The 18,928-nt window shown below is 38.1% G+C and overlaps 1 protein-coding gene across 2 annotated transcripts in view; it reads left to right on the top strand.

Annotated features, from left to right (window-relative positions):
• Positions 1-440: 440 nt before the first annotated feature.
• The window catches only part of tbc1d8 (TBC1 domain family member 8), an 81,516-nt gene continuing 63,028 nt past the window's right edge, over positions 441-18,928 (top strand). For both annotated transcript variants that reach the window (XM_030125682.1, XM_030125683.1), the window contains exon 1: positions 441-768. In XM_030125682.1, coding sequence (XP_029981542.1) covers positions 642-768 — 127 coding nt within the window. In that variant the 5' untranslated portion in view covers positions 441-641. The remainder of the gene's footprint in view (positions 769-18,928) is intronic.

The following is an 18,928-nucleotide window of genomic DNA, read 5'->3' as shown; positions in this document are numbered from 1 at the left end:
GTTTTCTGGAATTTTTTTTTTTTTTTTTTAATTTGGCTTGTAATTACATAATAATTATTTACATTTACATTTATGCATTTGGCAGACGCTTTTTTCCAAAGCCACTTTCAGGGGAAAACCAATCAATCAATCAATCAATCAATCAATCAAATTTTATTATATAGCACCAAATCATAACAAAAGTTCTCTCATGATACTTTACATACAGAGTTGGTCCAAACCAGACTCTAAGCTACTTTACAGAAACCAACAGAATCAGATAATCTCGTTAATTGGTAAAAACAGCCGAATCTTCTTGTTTGGTGTGAACGCATTCTGCTTCCGTAACTCTGCACTAACCATCCGGGTTTTAAACCGACTGCAGAGTGAGCCCTCTTCGTGCATAGACCATCTGTGGTGGCCAGCTGCTGCAGGTCTGCTGTGGGCGCAGGAGCAGGAAGTGGGATCCGCATCTGAGGAGCACGGAACATGGACAAGTCCACCCAGCCGTCGACGTAGAGCGGATCTGGCCGCTCCTGGAACCGGAGGACCGGCACAGCACACTTTAGTGAGTCCGCGGCGGAGGGCCAGAGGCGGACGGACCCCCCCCCCCCCCCCCCCCCCCACGGGTCCACTCCCTGAAGGAAGAAGAAGAAGAAGAAATGTGGCTGAACCCAGAGGAAGTTCTGCTGAAAAATGCACTGAAGCTGTGGGTGACGGAGAGGAGCAACGACTTCTTCCTCCTGCAGAGAAGGAGAGGCCATGGGGAGTCCACGGGCAGGATCACAGGTAGTAAACAACAACAACAACAGTAAACAACATGGTAAACATGGGCAGCAGAGCGGCGCGTGCACCACACAGCTGTTTGAGTCCATAGGAAACAGAAGAAACAGAAGCAAGAAGAAAACAAACAACAACAATATGAGGAAGAGTCCCAAAGAGTTTAGAACAAAAAAAAAAAAAAAAAAAGTTCCGTTCAAATATGAGAAAACATCAGATTAGCTGCATTAAAAGTGTTTTATTTAAAAGCTGTCACACACTTTATCACTTCCTGATAATGGGTTTTAAACACGTTTCTTTGTTTCAAAAATTAACCCTTTTATGCGTGAATTTCGAGAACCTTAATCATTTTTTTTTCCTGAGTGTTTTTATTCCTCTTTAGGCATGAAAAAAAAAAAAAAAAAAAAACCAATGTGATTGAATTTTTATTTATTTTTTTTAAATCAACCTGTTTTTCATGGAGTTACAAAAATGTCCACTCAGCTCCACTAATGAATTTTATTCTTGAATCAAAGAAACATGTATTTAAAAGCCAATATCATAAAGTGATCTGAAAACAATGAAATGAAACCATGTTTAATGCAGCTTATCTGATGTTTTCTCACATTTGAACATATTCTAATACTAGTTATTACTCACTTCATGGAGATAATATGCAGAAATTAAATATTAACAATTGATTTCCACTCAAGAACCAACCAAGAACAGCAGAGTTACAATAATGGTATGAATTGCAGTTTATGAGATGATGCATAAGTGTCCACTGTGTTGGCTGATATGGAACTAAAACAACTAAACCCATGAATATACAAGAGAACAGCTGGAGAAGAACTGTCCACTACAGTGACCACTGTGCATGAAAGGGTTAAACACATGGTGTCCAGCTGAGTGGACATTTTTGAAACTCCATGAAAAAAAGGTTCATTCAAAAAATTTCAAGAGCATTGTTTTTGTCATGCCTAAAGAGGAATAAAAACAATCAGGAAAAAAATCTTGACTAAGTTCTTACAATTAATGCAAGAAAGAGTTAAAACTGAGCTTAAACAATATATTTAAACTATTCAGTATTCTGAAGGAAAAAAAAACTATTAAAACCACTGATCTATGGAACACTTACCATCTTTGCGTAAACTCATATTATTTCTGCTACACTGTATAACACAAAATAAAGAAATATGCTACCCATAAATAAATAAATAAATAAATTTTATCTATAGTTACATAAACTGATCTGAAATCAGTAAACCAGGGTTCTCAAACTCATGTTCTTTCAGGTTCCACATTCAGCCTGATCTGATCTGCAGTGGGCCGCACCAGTGAAATAAGAACAGAAGAACCTGTAAATAATGACAACTGACAATTTATGTCTGTGTTTTTTAGTGCAAAAAAACCCCCATTAAACGATGAAAATACTTACTTTTATAAACTATCCAAACAAAAAGATGTGAATAACCTGAAAAAAATGAAATTTCTTATGAAAAATACGTACAATTTTCTCAGTCTTCTTCCTCCACTTCTCATTAGTCCATGTGCATTCTGGATCAGATCTACAAAGACACTAAACACTGAGGAACAGGAAGAAAACTGTTAAAATTGTACTAATTTTCTTTAGACAGTTCAGGTTATTCACATTTTATTGTTACAGGATAGTTTGTAAATGTCAATATTTTCATAATTTAATGTTATTTTTTGCACTAAACTGTACTGGTTTGACCCCATCCAGATCATATTGGATGAAATGAGTCTCCTGAACTAAAATGAGTTTGACCCCCCTGCTCTGACATAACCTGGATCTAAAGTTTACCTACATCCAATCACAAACCTTCCTTTTTAATCTTTAACCCTTTCATGCACAGTGGTCAGTCCAGTGGACAGCTGTTCTACAGCTGTTCTCTTGTATATTCATAGGTTTTGTTGTTTTAGCGAACACAGTGGACGTTCAGGCATCATCCCATACTCTGCAACTGATACCACTACTGTAACTGTGCTGTTCTTGATAAACCTGATCTGCACTAACAGGTGTTAGTGTAAATCAGTTACAAATTGTTTTTAAACTGTAATTAATCGTTTTCTTAAAAAGTTTTTTTCAGTTTTTTTTTTTGCTCATTATCTTATCGCCCATCTATGGCTGTGGCTCAGTTGGTAGAGCAGCTCGTCCAATGACCAAAGGGTTGGTGGTTCGAATCCTGGCTCCAACTGTCCACATGTCGAAGTGTCCTTGGTCAAGACACTGAAGCCTAAATTGCCCCCAGTAGGACCTGGCAGTGCCTTGCATGGCAGCAGTGGCCCGCTGGTGTATGTATCTATATAAGTTCAGTCCATCTGTGTAAGTACAAAGTGCAATTTTAACAATATTATATATGCTGATGATCATTTACACAAGTGCATTAGAATTTATATATCACACTGGATCTATTAATGCACAAAACATTCAGCAACAGGCAGAATATTGGTCAATATTACACTTCTCTTTAGACATTTTAAGTCAGTGTTTTTCAACCTTGGGGTCAGGACCCCACGTGGGGTCGCCTAGAATTCAAATGGGGTCGCCTGAAATTTCAAGTAATTGATAAAAATAAAAATGAAAACTTGCTAATAAAAAATCTATGGTGCGTTGAGAGAGACAATCACAAAACATAAAAGACATGACAAACTCTGAGTCTGAAACTGAAACACAGTGGTACTGTTTCTGTCAAATGTTCATTGTGGTCAGTTTCAGATGCTGCAGCTCTTTCATAGTTGGAGTTCTTGTTTGTTCAGTATTAATTGTCAGCCTTTGGACTGATTGTACTAAATTCTCCCTTTGTGCAGTAATCTACATCTGGCTTTTCTGCCTCCATCCATAATAATATACATTATACAGCCTTAATGTCCTATAAAATTAATGTTTATTTGCAACATAATATAGCAAACTATTAAATGATCAAAAACAAATACATTTTAGCAAAAATAAAAAACAGTCTCTGTTTTGAATGTCTGGGTTTGCCAGAAATGAGTGATGTTAAAATGGGGTCATGAGCCAAAAAAGGCTGGAAACCACTGTTTTAAGTTCATATTTATTTAGGTCATTCACATTTTTTGTGAAAGGGTAGTTTGTAAACGGAAATATTTCATGAAGTTTTATTTTTTCACACTAAAACAAAGGGGAAATATTTGGAGTTATTATTATTGATAGATTATTATGAAGGTGTTTTCCTGGTCCAACCAACTTGAGACCAGAGTAGGACTTTATGTGGCCCCTAAAGTGTTATTTTTGCATTTCACACATTCGTCCTATGGACCAGATCGGACCCTTTGGTGGGCTGGTTTTGGCCTGCAGGCCGTATGTTTGACACCCCTGTCTCAGAGGGTTGATTTTATCTGTTCAAAGCTTTTTTCACTGTAATCTTTTGATGCTCAGTTATTCCTGGTGTGGTTCATGATGCTGTTCGGCATCTGTTAGAAGTTTTACTATCGCTATTATTATGCAGACTGGGCCGTAAACTGATTATTAACACTACCACAGTAATGTAATGATGTGTAAAGGTTCTTTATTCATCTAATTATGTCTATTTTATATCTTTTCCATTTAATCACAGTTTAATTTTAAATAATGAACTGGAGGACAATATTCATGACTATGTTTTCAGAAGTTTATCACATGAAAATGTCCCTTCTGTCTTGTTTCATTTACTCAAATCTACAGAGGAAATGGGTCACTGTTACAGTTCACCATGTTGCACTGAACAGTCTTCCTCTTCATCTTTTGTTCAGAAATAGCCGGTGGAATCCAGGGTAAAGGTGCATTACTGTCATGTTTTAAATCTGAATGTTGAATAGAGTTATATCTGATCAACTGAGAAGCCCAGAAGTAACAAAACAAACACAGTTCCATGTCTGTTACGGTCACCATAGCTGAAGGAGAAGGGGGTGAAATTGGTTGTAATCTGTAACTTCACTGCAGTCACTAAATATAATGCACTGAACACTGAAGTGGTGATTAAACTGTTAAAACTGTGTTAAAACTGTATCTGTACCAGAACACAGCTCAGGCCTTATTAGATTTTTCGTGTGCTGATCTTTTCAGATGTTCACATGAGAAGGATTAGGTTGCATTGGAATCATGTAAAATATGACCTGTGTCCTTTTCCGAAGCATTTTCCCTTGACCTCTGAGTTACGGGGTTTAGGAAGGATGTGAAGGAGACTCCATCTGGACATCTGTGCATCAAAGGGAATGTGACAGCACTTAGGCTGCGTTCAGACTGCAGGCAAATGTGGCCCAAATCAGATTTTTTTGTCCATATGTGACCTGTATCTGATCTGTTAAAGACAGTTTGAACAGCACTAATCAGATTTTTTTCAAATCTGACCCAGGCAGTGGTCATTTCTCACAGACTGCAGTGGAAGCTCAGCTTCCTCTAAAATCACTCCAATTAAATGTTCAAATCTGTTCAGTTGTTTTCATTTCATTGACTCCAAATGTGTTGGAACACGTTCATCTCTCAGACCAGTTGGTTCAGAATCAGTTTGATCCCAGATCAGTGGACTGGATGTTGTTCACTTCTCCTCCATTCCCGTGTCTGTGTTTTCTCCTCCATCTCTGCTCAGTGCATTTGTCCGTACACGCTCAGCGTCCATGCACTTCAATGGGACTGAGTGGAACTGGTTTTTCAACGACTCTAAACTGGACGCTAATTGGATAACTGCCACCATGTTGTCCCGCCCCCGGACGCTTGGTGTCTCTGGGGGTGAATGGAGCTGTGGGCGGAGCTCGGCCGGGCTGGACGCCAGGCTTCTGTGTGCTGATTGGAGGATCAGTCGAAAGGCTGAATCCTGTTTGATTGACAGCTGTTTTCAGATCTGCTCCTTCACTGACACAGTTCAGTTTAATACCGTCACACATTCTGCTGTGGAATCACAGAAACCAAATGAACTGTTCATTTACTGACCTGAAAGAAAACACACTCATTGTACTTCCTTGTTTCAATTTAACATAATTTCAACTTTTTCTTGTTTACTTGGTGCAAAAAGGTCACTGACCGTTTTCTTAAAAAGGAACGGAGGGATGAATTTATGTTTAAATAACTAGACATTTTTTTTGATGTAAGCCGACAATGAGCTTCTCCTGTCTGAAAGACCAGCAGCCACCACTGGACCCAGGCCACTTTTATATGTGGTCCTAAATGTGACGCGTATCTGATATTTCACAAATGCAACAGGTCGCATTTATCCAACCTTTACGTCACTGAAAAGCGACAAACGTCACAATTCTGCGTCCCAGGAGGAGGAGCAGCGGGAAAAATATATTTACTTCTGTAAACACAGTGTGTCCCTGCGTGGTCATGTATTACATCAGGACCTCTTTTGCACATGCGGGTCACTTCAGGGTCGCATTCAGTTCAGACTCAAAACTGATAGAATTTGCATTTAATGTCTAACATGAACCAGCGCACAAAAATTTGGATTTCAGCAAAAAATCTGAATTGTGCATTAAGACCTGCTGTCTGGTCGTAGCCGTAGGCCCAATCCCAGTCCACCCCTTACCCCTCCTCCTCCAGTTTGCACGTTCACATGAAGGGGTAGGGGTGTCCCAAATCTCGATGAGTCAGAGGGGAGGGGCTAAGAGGGAGGGGCTGTTTGGCCGTCGAAACGGAGATTTTCCAGGACCACACTATAAACGGAAGGGTAGGAGAAATCTCCCATAATTTTGTTCAAATCATCAGCGAGGTGGAGGTAAACCCAGCAGAAAAGTGCAGCAGTGTGACGAAAGAAACACACAAATGTACACTTTTTCTTTGTAAACAACTTTAGATCAATCATTTGATCGATCATTAAATGCCTTTTAACGTGTTATAGATCACATTTCTGCAGTTTGTGGTTGATAGCTGTAAAAGATGACCAAAGCCCATGGAACACAGACAGTTCCAGCTGCTGACGACATGGGGAATACTTTCAGAAACCAAGTTCTTGCATCTGTTCATAGTGGCATCAATGACTGCTGATGACGGAACAGGTCTGGAAGGGTCATCCCATTTCACAGGGGAATGTTTCAACCCCTACCCACTGAAACTCCAGATAAAGGGGTGGTGCCAAGTGCGAGGCCCAAGGGGTAGGGGTAAGGGGGAGGGGCTAAGGGGTGAACTGGGATTGGGCCTTAGACTGGGAGGACGTTGCTACACTGTGGGTTGGCTGTGGTAAAACTACAGTCTTCTGAAGATACACTCCAAATATCATGTGTTGCATAAGCTGCTCCGCCCCATTCCTTCTTATCACTCTGTTTTATGCAGGCTATAAAAAATACAACTTTATTACCAATGTTGCAACTGCGATGAAACAGACCACATGGGCAATGAGTGCTCACCCTCATGTCCACTCTGGTGTTCAGTTCAAAACATCATCCATCATCTGACGACATTTGTAATAACATTTCAACCCACTCTTCCTTCCTCCCTGATTTGATTGCCTTCTCTTCCCTCTGAACACATGATCCAGGCTAATAACTCCAGCATCTGTTGTTTAAGTTAATTAATGAAGGCAAAATGCTGGCAGTGAAGCAACAAGAAGAAATAACGAACGCAAAGTGAGCTGAGGTCGCTGGAAAAGACGTATTGAGTATATTATACAGCAATAATCTTATTTAAAGCATTCTACAAATTACTACCAAATAATATACAAAAAAAACTTCACAATTCAGGAGAGTACTCATAATTTGAGAGGCTTTGGAGATTTCACATTACCCAAATTTCAAACCACCTGTAAACGTTTTTGTTTGTCTGTATGTGGACATCCAACACAAGCAACACCAAAAGATCCACCGAATTAAACTGTTCTATAAACATGTGGTCTGGTCCCAGTGTAAAGATGGAGGGTCTGAATACTGACGTTCCATAAATACTCTGTCTTAAATGTTAATGTGTGTTTGTTGTTCCTCATCTAGTTGGTCTGTGTTGTCTGTTACCATCTGCTGTTGTTCTGACCATCGCTGGGATGTGCTGCCTTTTACCATTAGTGCTGTTGTAGTTTTTTGGTTTTTTTCTGACCATTGTTTGTGTGTAATTATTACACTGGTCTACAATTTTTTAGAAATGATTTGCTTCAGACATTAAATATGCTAAATGTTACGTATTTTAATAAGATTAATTGGAAAATAAATGACAAAAGTGTCGGTTTGCTGATGTTTTCAAGGTATATGATGAAGTGTTATTACACATATATATTGGTTTATGTACATTTCTATAATAGTTTTATAAATCTTCCACTAAATAGAACCTGTAAAGTGAATGTATTCTAATGTGCAGACAGTGTTTTGAAGTAGATCTTGTAGCTCTGAGACAAATATTCCTTTTGAGTCAAACCCATTCTCTTGTTAATTCTTGAATTTCACATTTTGACCCAAGGCTGTATCTTGGAAAGTTCAGCCAACCAGCATTTTTGACTGGATTTTTCTGTATCAGTGACTCTCATGTGGTAAAATTTCATTACTTTTATTCTGGAAGCATTTTCCTTGCAGATCAGTGTTATCTTGCAAGTTGACTGTTAATTGTTACCATGGTAACACCACCAGGAATGTACTTTGTTTTTATTTTTCACACACATTTCAGTTATACAATGTAAATACTGTCAAATGAGTTCATTCTAATTTGGTTTAGGCCTGTTTTGTTCTATTTTGTTCATTGTTCTGGCTTGAAGTCAAAGGACAGGAGTGAGGATTTAAAATGTTATTATGTTCAGTTATTTGATGATGAGAATGGGGGTGGGATTAAATACGTTTTTCTTCTTCCCGCTCCTTTTCGAGTATAGATGAATGATTTTGTTTTGGAATTTTGAATTTGCATGTATTCTGTAAATGTAATAAACAAACAAATGAAATGAAAGAGCAGAATATCAAGGGGAGCCTCATATACTTTATGAAGTTTCACTTGCCAAAGCAAATTTGTTTGGCACAAAAAGGCAGCCAGACTAGCATTCTGCGGTTATGATGCTGGACAAGACAAAATAAAAAATAAAAAAAGTATCGTAAATGATTAGATTCAGAATGTTCAAGGTTCAGTGTGTGAAACTTAGTGGCATGTCATGGTGACTAGGGATGTAATGATTACCGGTATAACCATAAACCACGGAAAAATTCCCAACGGTTAGTATTACTGTTTAAATTCTAATGATCATGATAACTGTGTTTGATTACCGCACTTTCAACACAAACTTGATCTGGAAAATGGTCAAACAATGGCTATAAGGTGACGTCTCTGGTGCACATTAGTATGTTTGATATTTACATGTTAATATTTGAATGTTTCTGCCAACAAAAAGTGCATTTTGCCTATTATTATTATTATTATTATTTTTCAAAATACAGCTTGGTTAAATTATTTCAGTGCGTGTATCAGTACTTTTTGAACATTTTGAGCACATTTCAACAATACTGTGATAATAATGATAACAGTGATAATTTTGGTCACAATAACCATGATATGGTTACATCCCTGGTAGTGACGCTGCAGACTGAAGCCCCCTGAATACCCCACCATCTTCAGTGCCTTGTGAATTAAAGCCTGTTTTTGTTTTGTCTGTTCTGGGCTTCGTAGTTAAGGGGATATAAACTGTAATCCATACTCATGCAGATAATGGCAATGTTTCATAAAACTGGATCCTTTCTGCTGTAAAATGGAAAAAAAAATAGAAGAAAGTGTGTTTTGAGCTACCGTAGAAACATGTAAATTACTAGCTAGATATAAACAGCTCATTCTTTTTTAATACAAACACAATGATTCTTATTTTCATGTGATCACGCACTAATTAAGCCATACTTATTCTTGTGTCATTCTATTTCTGACACTTCCACTCTGGACTTAGAACTTCCCAATGACAAAACTCTAACAGTAATAGAGTCAAGTTATTATGTTGATCAGTTTCTTGCTTTTTACATTTTATTCCTGCATATTTTGGTGATGATGAAACTTTTTTTTTTTTCAATTACAACAGCTTTGAAAATGTAACCACACACAACCATCACTGATATCATCTTCATCTTTTTAATCAGAACTCAGAGGCCGCTCATTTGTCACTATCTTGATTTCAATCACAAAATCGGAGATGACATGACATATCTTAAGTCATTTTTGTCTTGATGTATCTGTTACATCTTGTTTTTGTTTTTTTTTTATGTCCGTGGCATTTAAACCCACAAATAACCGTCTACTTCACAGGTGTCAAACATGCGGCCTGGGGCCAAAACCGGCCCGCCAAAGGTTCCAATCGGGCCTACGGGATGAATTTGCAAAGTGCAAGTTAGGGCATGAAACTCAAAAATAATATCATAATAACCTATAAATAATGACAACACCAGTTTTTTCTCTTTGATTTAGTGCAATAAACATTAAATTATGAAAATGATTACATTAACAAACTATCCTTTAACAATAAAATGTGAATAACCTGAACAAATATGAACAACCTGAAATGTCTGAAGAAAATTAAGTTCAATTTGAACAATATTCTGCCTGTTACTAAATGTTTTGTGTCTTTGTAGGTCTGATCTGTAATGCATATGTATAAATGATAAGTCGAGGCTAAATGTTGATAAGATTGTACTCATATTTCTTAACAAATTTCATTTTTTTCAGGTTATTCATGTCCTTTTTGTTTGGATATTTTGGAAACATAAATATTGGCATAATTGAATGTTATTTTTTGCGCTAAAACAATTTGCAGTTGCCATTATTTATTAGTTATCATGCTATTATTGTACTGGTCTGGCCCACTTCAGATTAAATTGGGCTGAATGTGGACCCCGGAAGAAAATGAGTTTGACAGCCCTGGTCTACATCCTTCAAATTTGACTCAGGAAAACATCAGACTGTAAACAGACTTAAGTATTTGTCTATCATCCATATAGACTGAATTCTATTATAGTTGCTTTACCATTGGACATGTGTGCAAAACTTGACCAATATTTACTAAATACTAAATGATAATTACTAAATGTGCGTAATTAGGTTTTTCCATTAAATCACAAATGCAGTGATTTGTTTATTTATTATCGCGAGATGACACGAGAAGTCATTCCATAAACATGGTGGCAAACCTAAATATCCTGTTGATATATTCATTACTATTATTATTATCATATATTACCCCTGTATCTCGTACTAAATTGTAAAATGATTCAGTTTCCTGGTGTGTCCACACATACCACGTCAGGTTTCTTTTAAAACTCTTCTTCTTCGCTTGTTGTACTGTCGGTCAACATCCATTTTTTTTAATTCACGTGACTAGTAAGTAAGTAAATTTTATTTATAGAGCACTTTTCACAGACAGGGTCACAAAGTGCTTTATCAAATCAAGTTTACAGAAACCCAACAGAATCCTCCAGGAGCAAACACTTGTGATTGGTGACAGTGGAAGGAAAAACTTCCTTTTAACAGCAGAAACCTGGAGCAGAGCCAGACTGAGGAGGATGGACGTCTGCCTCGACCAGTTGGGGTTAAAGAGAGAGAGTAAAGGAGGAGAAAAGAGAGAGCGATAGAGATATAGGGAGAGGGGGGAGGTAGGGGGAGACACATGGAGTATATGTGACACAGTAAAGTAGCAACTTTACACTGCGAAAAACGAATAAAACAGTGCAAGTAGAATACAATAAGAATACCCATAAAACCCAATAAAGTACCATTAAGACAGTTTAAAATATGATGAATACATAAAGTGTAGTCAGTCTGTGGTGGCCCTGGGTCAGGTGGGAAACTAAAAAGCCTGTTTGAACAGGAGGGTTTTCAGGTGTTTTTTAAAGCTCTCTCCAGAGTCCATGGACAGTAGGTGTAGAGGCAGGTCATTCCATAGACGTGGTGCCACAGCTTTAAAAGACCTGCCACCGCGTGTGCTGAAACAGGTGTGTGGAACCATCAGCAGGTGTTTCTGAAGACCTCAGGCTACGAGTTGAGCTGTAGGGCTATAGGACTGTAGGACTATAGTTGCAAAAAAAGCTCTTTCCATCGCAGTTTTGTGTGATATACCGATCGCACTACGGCCGAAAAACCACCTCTTGCCAGCACAAAAACTTTTCATCAAGAAACAAGAGTTTTGGTGAAATTGTTATTTTTCCATCAGGTAAATTTTTGCCTAAGTTACACTGGGGCAATTGGAGGGTCAGTGGAAAAGTGACTGATGGTACCATTATTGGCTGTATCATCCAGCGCTAATCCCATCTATACGACTGATGTGACTCTCATATGGTAGGGACCCAGCGGGGGACTGTGCTGACATAAACACCATAAGACCACCGTTAACATCTGCAGTCACTACAGCAGTGGTTCCCAACCGTTTTTTACTCATGACCCCATTTTAACCTCACAAATTTCTGGTGACCCCAGACGTACAAAACAGAGACTTCTTTTTTTTTTTTTTTTTTTTGCTAAAAGTAATTTGTTTTTGATCATGGTATAGTTTGCTCTACTATGTTGCAGCAGCAGCAGTATGACAGACAGCAAAAATACAAGATCAACCTAGAATACAATACATGAAACGGCCTGTGTACCAGTTATTATTATACTATAGTGTGACTTTTGGGAGAGATGGCAGGAATTTTAGATCATGAGCATTGAAGAGCACAGGAAGTGTTTTATTTCAGTACATGTACAACTGAGAACAGCAGCACAGAAACATCCAGTACACTGATGAACATGTAAGGCATTGTTTGTCCTACAGCTTTTACTTACAATGTACATTAAGAAAACTGAATGGATGAATGAATGAATTTATTTTTGGTTTGTACATCAATCATTGCACTTAGTCCAGTGGTTCCCAACCTTTTTTGGTTCGTGACCTCAGTTTAACATCACAAAATTCTGGTGATCCCAGACATTCAAAACGGAGACATTTTTTTTGGCTAAAATTTATTTATATTTGATCATGTAATAGTTTGCTATGCTATGTTGCAAATAAATGTTAATTTTAGTTGACATTTAGTCTGTATAATGTATATTATTATGGATGGAGGCAGTAAATCCAGGTGTAGATTACTGCACAAAGGGAGAATTAGATTTTCCTTGGTCAGGATCTGTCCAGTCAGTCCAGCTGTGATTTACAAGGAGGACAGTTAATACTGAACAAACCAGAACTGAAACTATGAATTATGAAAGAGCTGCAGCATCTGAAACTGACCACAATGAACATTTGACAGATAAACAGAACCACAGTGCTGCAGTTTCACACTCACAGTTTGTCATGTCTGTTATGTACTGGGATTGTCTCTGTCAACTCACCATATATTTTTTATTGGCAAGTTTTTATTTTTATCAATTACTAGAAATTTCAGGCGACTCCACGAGGGGTCCCGACCCCAAGGTTGAAAAACACCGCACTACAGTCTGGGCTGTTTGTTCTTGGACTCATGTGACTTGTGTTCAAATAAAAGTGGCTCAACTCCAGGCATAAACTGACCTCTGACTGTTACTTCCACTGAGTTTTTCAGGTTTTGTCACAGTCTGTGTACTTCCCTTGCATCAAATGTTTAAAGCAATCGCTCTATGACTATTTAAATCCGTCCCTCCCTCATAATAGTCATTTCTGACCATATGCTTATTGCAGCTGTTGTCTGTTTGACTGCCTCCCACAGTGGTTTATTTTTTTTTTTTTTGTTTCCTCTATCTGGCTTCCTCTCTGTGTTCATTGTATGTGTGCAGGACAATAACAGCCTTCACTGTACTGTGCATTACATTTTTATTATGAAGCCTCAAAAATGTTCTTTCAGTGTCTTCTCTTTGCTTTTCTCTTCCCTGTGGAGAAACCCTGCTAGATTGCTTCTCGTAAAATAGAAAAGAGGGAACTTCCTGGCCCGGTTTTACTTTGTGTGTTTGTGTTTGTTCTCCTGCTGTTCCCATAGCAAGAGGGGTGAAGGGTCAAGTCCCTGTCGTTTAACATTAACTCATTTAATGACCTTCACTTTGCTGCCACACAACCACAGGAAAGGCAACACAGAACGGCTGTCTTTATATTTGATTTGGGTTTGACTTTAGAAAATGTTTCCAGCTGTTAATGTGAAAGTAGAAACAGAAATGCCAAGTGCAGTTCAAAGCAGTGAAAACACTTCCAGCCCCTATCACACCAGTGATAACATACTTTCAGCAGGATTGCTGAGAAGGGATGGGCGCTTAACATCTGCACTGTCTTCATACCAGTGTCTGCCTGTTTTCTGGAAATCCAAGGAAGTCCCATCTAACATTCATACTGACAGTTTCTGAACACAGTGGGGAGTAAGTGTTGGTATCCATTGTTTTAAAGGAGTAATATTTTGCTTTTTTAATGGAATTATGCATTTTAAAACCTTTCCTTGTGCTCCACATAAACTGTAAATCAGTGTTTTTCAACCTTGAGGTCGGGACCCCACGTGGGGTCGCCTGGAATTCATATGGGGCTGCCTGAAATTTCTAGTAATTGATAAAAAAAAAGAACAAAAACAAAAAAAACTTACTAATAAAAAATATATGGTGAGTTGATGGACACAATCCCAATACATAAAAGACAAACTGTGAGTGTGAAACTGCAGCACTGTGGTTCTGTTTATCTGTCAAATGTTCATTGTGGTCAGTTTCAGATGCTGCAGCTCTTTCATAATTCATAGTTTCAGTTCTTGTTTGTTCAGTATTAATTGTCCTCCTTGTAAATCACAGCTGGACTGACTGTACATATCCTGACCAAAGAAAATCCCATTCTCCCTTTGTGCAGTAATCTACACCTGGATTTACTGCCTCTGTCCAGAATAATATACATTATATAGACTAAATGTCCTCTAAAATTCATGTTTATTTGCAACATAGTATAGCAAACTATTACATGATCAAAAACAAATTAATTTTAGCCAAAAAAAATGTCTCCGTTTTGAATGTCTGGGGTCGCCAGAAATTTGTGATGTTAAAATGGGGTCAGGAGTAAAAAAAAGGTTGGGAACCACTGCTGTAAATGCTGGACTTGGGTCTGAATTCTTCATTAATTCAACTCCACGGGTCCATCTTCAACTCTATTTTTGAGTAATGACACCAGAAAGGTCATTTTGAGCGCTGGCCCTTTAAATGCAAATGCATACAACCAACAACTGAACATTTTAGGTAATCTGCTTGAAGTTTGGACTAGGGGTGTTAGAAAATATCGGTCCCGCAATATATCGCGATATTTCATTTCACAATATTGTATCGATATTAAAAAGTACTGTATCGATATTTTTAGGTATTTATTCAAATGCAGATATTGTGGAGGTTCATTTCTGTTTTTTTTTTTTTTGTTTTTCTTTTTTGTTTATATTTTATTTGTAATTATTCAACACTTTTTATTCAATAATGTTCGTTTCTTTGTTGGGATTGAACTCAAATCCTGTTCTGATGTTAGTTGTGAACTAATAGAATCTGAACATTTGAACAGGATCTGAAACTGGAATGTCTGTAAAACGGAATTTCAGTTTGAACACAGGAACATTTTGTGATATAACATTAGATCCTGTTGGGATCAAATAAACATGTGTTTAGTATTTGTGCAGATTTCTGCTGTAGTTCAATTCTTCAAGGAAATAATCATTTTAAAAAAAGAAACAAACAAAAAAAATTACCTTTTTAACAGTATTGTGATATATTGTGATATATCGTATCGACATCCTAGTATTGGAATTTGTATCGTATTGCCAGATTCTTGCCGATACACAGCCCTAGTTTGGACATATTTTCAGTTTTTACTACAACCACCACTGCTGACAAACAATTATGTCGTACTCGGAGAAATGTTCGTTGGAAGTCTTGACCTTATATGTGTAAATGTTGTGACGTAACTAGTTATAAAATGTAACAAATTAAAAAGGAATTGGAACAGGTCGTAGAAATCCACTTGATTTTTGCCTAAATGAATATAAAGATAGCTTTGCAGTAGCTGGAGGACTGAAATTCAAACTTTTTGAACTCTTCGGGTCCAAATACACCCATAAATGTACCAAAGACTAATGAAAGTGGGTTTAGCAAAATATGAGCCCTTTAATGTTCAATAGGCAGAAATAAGTGGAAATCCCTGTCCTCCTGTAACACTTACCTCCTCTGTCCTCAGCCTAGACTCAATATAAACTGAGGCAATTCAACACCACGTGGGTTTGGAAAAGTGATCAGCTATCAGGGTTAGGGGGGCTGCCATGTTGCATCTGTTCTTTTTTGTAACACCTCAGTAGTAACACAGAAATGGAATATTCACTGCCTCCAGTCCCAAAAAAATTGTATTTTGTATTGCAATTACAGCCAAAACTTCAGCTCCTTCCCTTGGATAGGCTAATGACTGCAGTGATGAGTATGTTTCAGCTACAGTCATTTCTTTAAAGGAGTCCACAGGCTGTGGTCATGGGTTTAGGGCAGCCATTAGCTTCGAAATGGTCGGCCAAAACAGGCTCCAAAACAAACAAGGTGCACAGGGACATGCAAATCTTCCATATTTACACCTGTAAATATGTCATGTCAGTGTAGCTACCGTTCAGTGAAGTGATCCCTGTCACCGTTTTGTATTATTACCTTCACCACGGAACAGTGGAGGTTATGTTTTCATCTGGGTTTGTCTGTCTGTCTGTCTGTCTGTTAGCAAGATAACTCAAAAAGTTATGGACGGATTTAGATGAAATTTTCAGGAAATGTTGATACTGGCACAAGGAAGAAATGATTACATTTTGGTGGTGGGGGGTGGGGGTTGGGGGGGGGGGGGGGATAGGGCACCATCATCTGCCTTAGCGGAGGTCTGTGCTCTTCGAGGGCTTTTCTAGTTGCTGCTGCTGTGTTATTTGTGTCTTACTGCTGTACATGTTTAACTTTATTAAATATTGGTAGTTTAATCTGCAGTAATGCATCATATTCTATAAGCTCATCATACTGTTTGGAGCTTCTCAGTTCTTTGAAAACAACTTATTTTTAAATGTTAGCTTTTTCTGCAGTAAAATCGTAAAAACCAGCCTGTTCTCAGTTTTGTGACGATGCTTTTTGAATCAAATCCAAGATGATTTTCAGAGCGTTGCTTTAGCGTAATACAGTCATTATATCCCCGAAATCGAGTTTAGGGGGATATAATGTTGTACCCCGACTGCCACTGCCGGATCTGCCGCCACTGTCAGATATCCTTCGTGTGAATTCGATAACTAGGACAGATTTGGTTGGATTTGTTCTCCCTTGGTAACCAACATAGTGGACCCCTAGTGGAAGAACCCTGTCAGTTTCAGCTTCTCTATGAGTATTTTAAGTCATCCAAATGGAAGCGCTTTAGTTTCAAAACCAGGTTTTTGGAAATAAATCAAGCAATAATAGGCTGATTGAGATCAAATTTGGTTCATATTGATCGTCTTACAAATGTCCATTTTCTTGCTACCATCCGGAGTTCGTATGGTGTCATTTTCATTCACTAGGTGGAGTTTTTTTTAGGATAAATTGGTTCTCTGACCATTATGATGCCACTATCAGGTCAATGTAATTGAGTTAATATCAATTGTCTAACAATTATAGTGGACTGATTTATATACAACAGAAGATTGCAGGGATTTCGGGGCTATACCTTTACTGTCGGCCCCTGACAGTGTAAGCCTTGTATTAAAATCTGCCCATCACCTTTCACAAACTTTATCACACACATTCAAAGTCTGTATGTTTGGAAATATGAGTAAAAAGTACAATATTTGCCTCTGAAATAGAATATGGAATAGAAACTGAAGGCCTGATATCCGAAGCCAGACACAGAGTTCCATAGTTTTGAGTTTAAGAGCAGACGTTTCGGAAGGTTTTACCAAGATGGTTTTCACTTATTCCATTGGCACATTTTTTTGTTTGAATTAAGCAAAAAAAAAAAAATAAATCTTGAATTAAGGAAAAAAAATCTTGAATTTAGCAAAAAAATCTTGAATGAACAAAAAAAAAATCTTGAATGAAGCAAAAAAAAACCTTGAATGAAGCAAAAAATCTTGAAATAAGCAAAAAAACTCTTGAATTAAGCAAAACAAATTTTGAATTAAGCAGAAAAAATAAAAAATCTTGAATTAAGCAAAAAAAAGGTTAAATTAAGCAAAAAAATCTTGAATTAAGCAAAAAAGAAAAAAAAAAATCTTGAATTAAGCAAAGAATCTTGAATCAAGCAAAAAAAAAAAATTCTTGAATTAAGCCAAAAAAAAAAAAAATCTTGAATTAAGCCAAAAATCTTGAATTAAGCAAAAAATCTTGAATTAAGCAAAAAAAAAAAATCTTGAATTAAGCAGCGGAAATGGACCAAGTGAAGGTTGTCTTGGTGGGATTTCTTGAAATGGGATTTTCCGGATCTGTTGTCTGGAGGTGAGTTGTTAGATCTCACTGGGGAGTTGCTGTTTGGGTGATTATGTCCTGTTTTAAGTGTTCGGACTAGAAATGAGGTGTTTCAGTGACGCAGTCCAAAGCAGCCCTCCCTCGTGCTCGTCTCAGTCTTCTAAAAGTCATCTGCTCTCTGTCCTCCCCAGCAGTGGGATCATTAGCTGAGGAAGGCCATCATTCACATGGACCCCCTTTTCTGGACGCTTGTCCAGAGTAAACCCCTCCTGAGGTTTGCGGTGGCGGTGGGCGGCTGCCTTTGTGTTGCTAGGCTGCCGGACTGCGGCTCCAGGCGGGTTGACTTGGACTCGTAGACGTGGTTTGTGTTTGGCTGGGGGCCAGGGAGCTGCTGCTGTTGGAGACTTGATCCCATTTCTCCACCTGTTTAGTGTTCCACCACTGTGGCTGTGAACTGGGTTAATATGTCTGTGTGGACTTGGTATTTGTGTCCTGACACTTTGGGGTTCGTTGTGTGTATTTTTATCATAATGCAAACAAACAGTCACATGCAGATGGAATATTTGCCGAGCTCGTTTCTCTTCTTGGCAGACTAAACTGGATTCAGCGCGGGTTTTACAAGCTCACAGTCTGCAGTTAACTGGAAATCATCCAGTTTGAGGAACAACTAAGACTCACTCCAGTTTCAGTCTTCCACATTTCTCTTTGTTCACTGTAATGCCGCATTTCCACTACATGGAACCGGCTCAGCTCAACCCTGGTACCAGGTCCTGTTCCTGTAGACCGTTTCCATTCCAGGATACTATTGACTTTACAGTACCTGGTTGTCATGGCGATGCGGCGCGTTACTTCCATGTCGTCTGCTCAGAGTTGCTGATAAACTCGCTCGTTCCGTGT

The sequence above is a fragment of the Sphaeramia orbicularis genome, chromosome 21 (assembly GCF_902148855.1).
Source record: "Sphaeramia orbicularis chromosome 21, fSphaOr1.1, whole genome shotgun sequence".
NCBI classification, from domain to species: domain Eukaryota; kingdom Metazoa; phylum Chordata; class Actinopteri; order Kurtiformes; family Apogonidae; genus Sphaeramia; species Sphaeramia orbicularis.
This window is presented reverse-complemented; position numbering and strand designations above follow the sequence as displayed.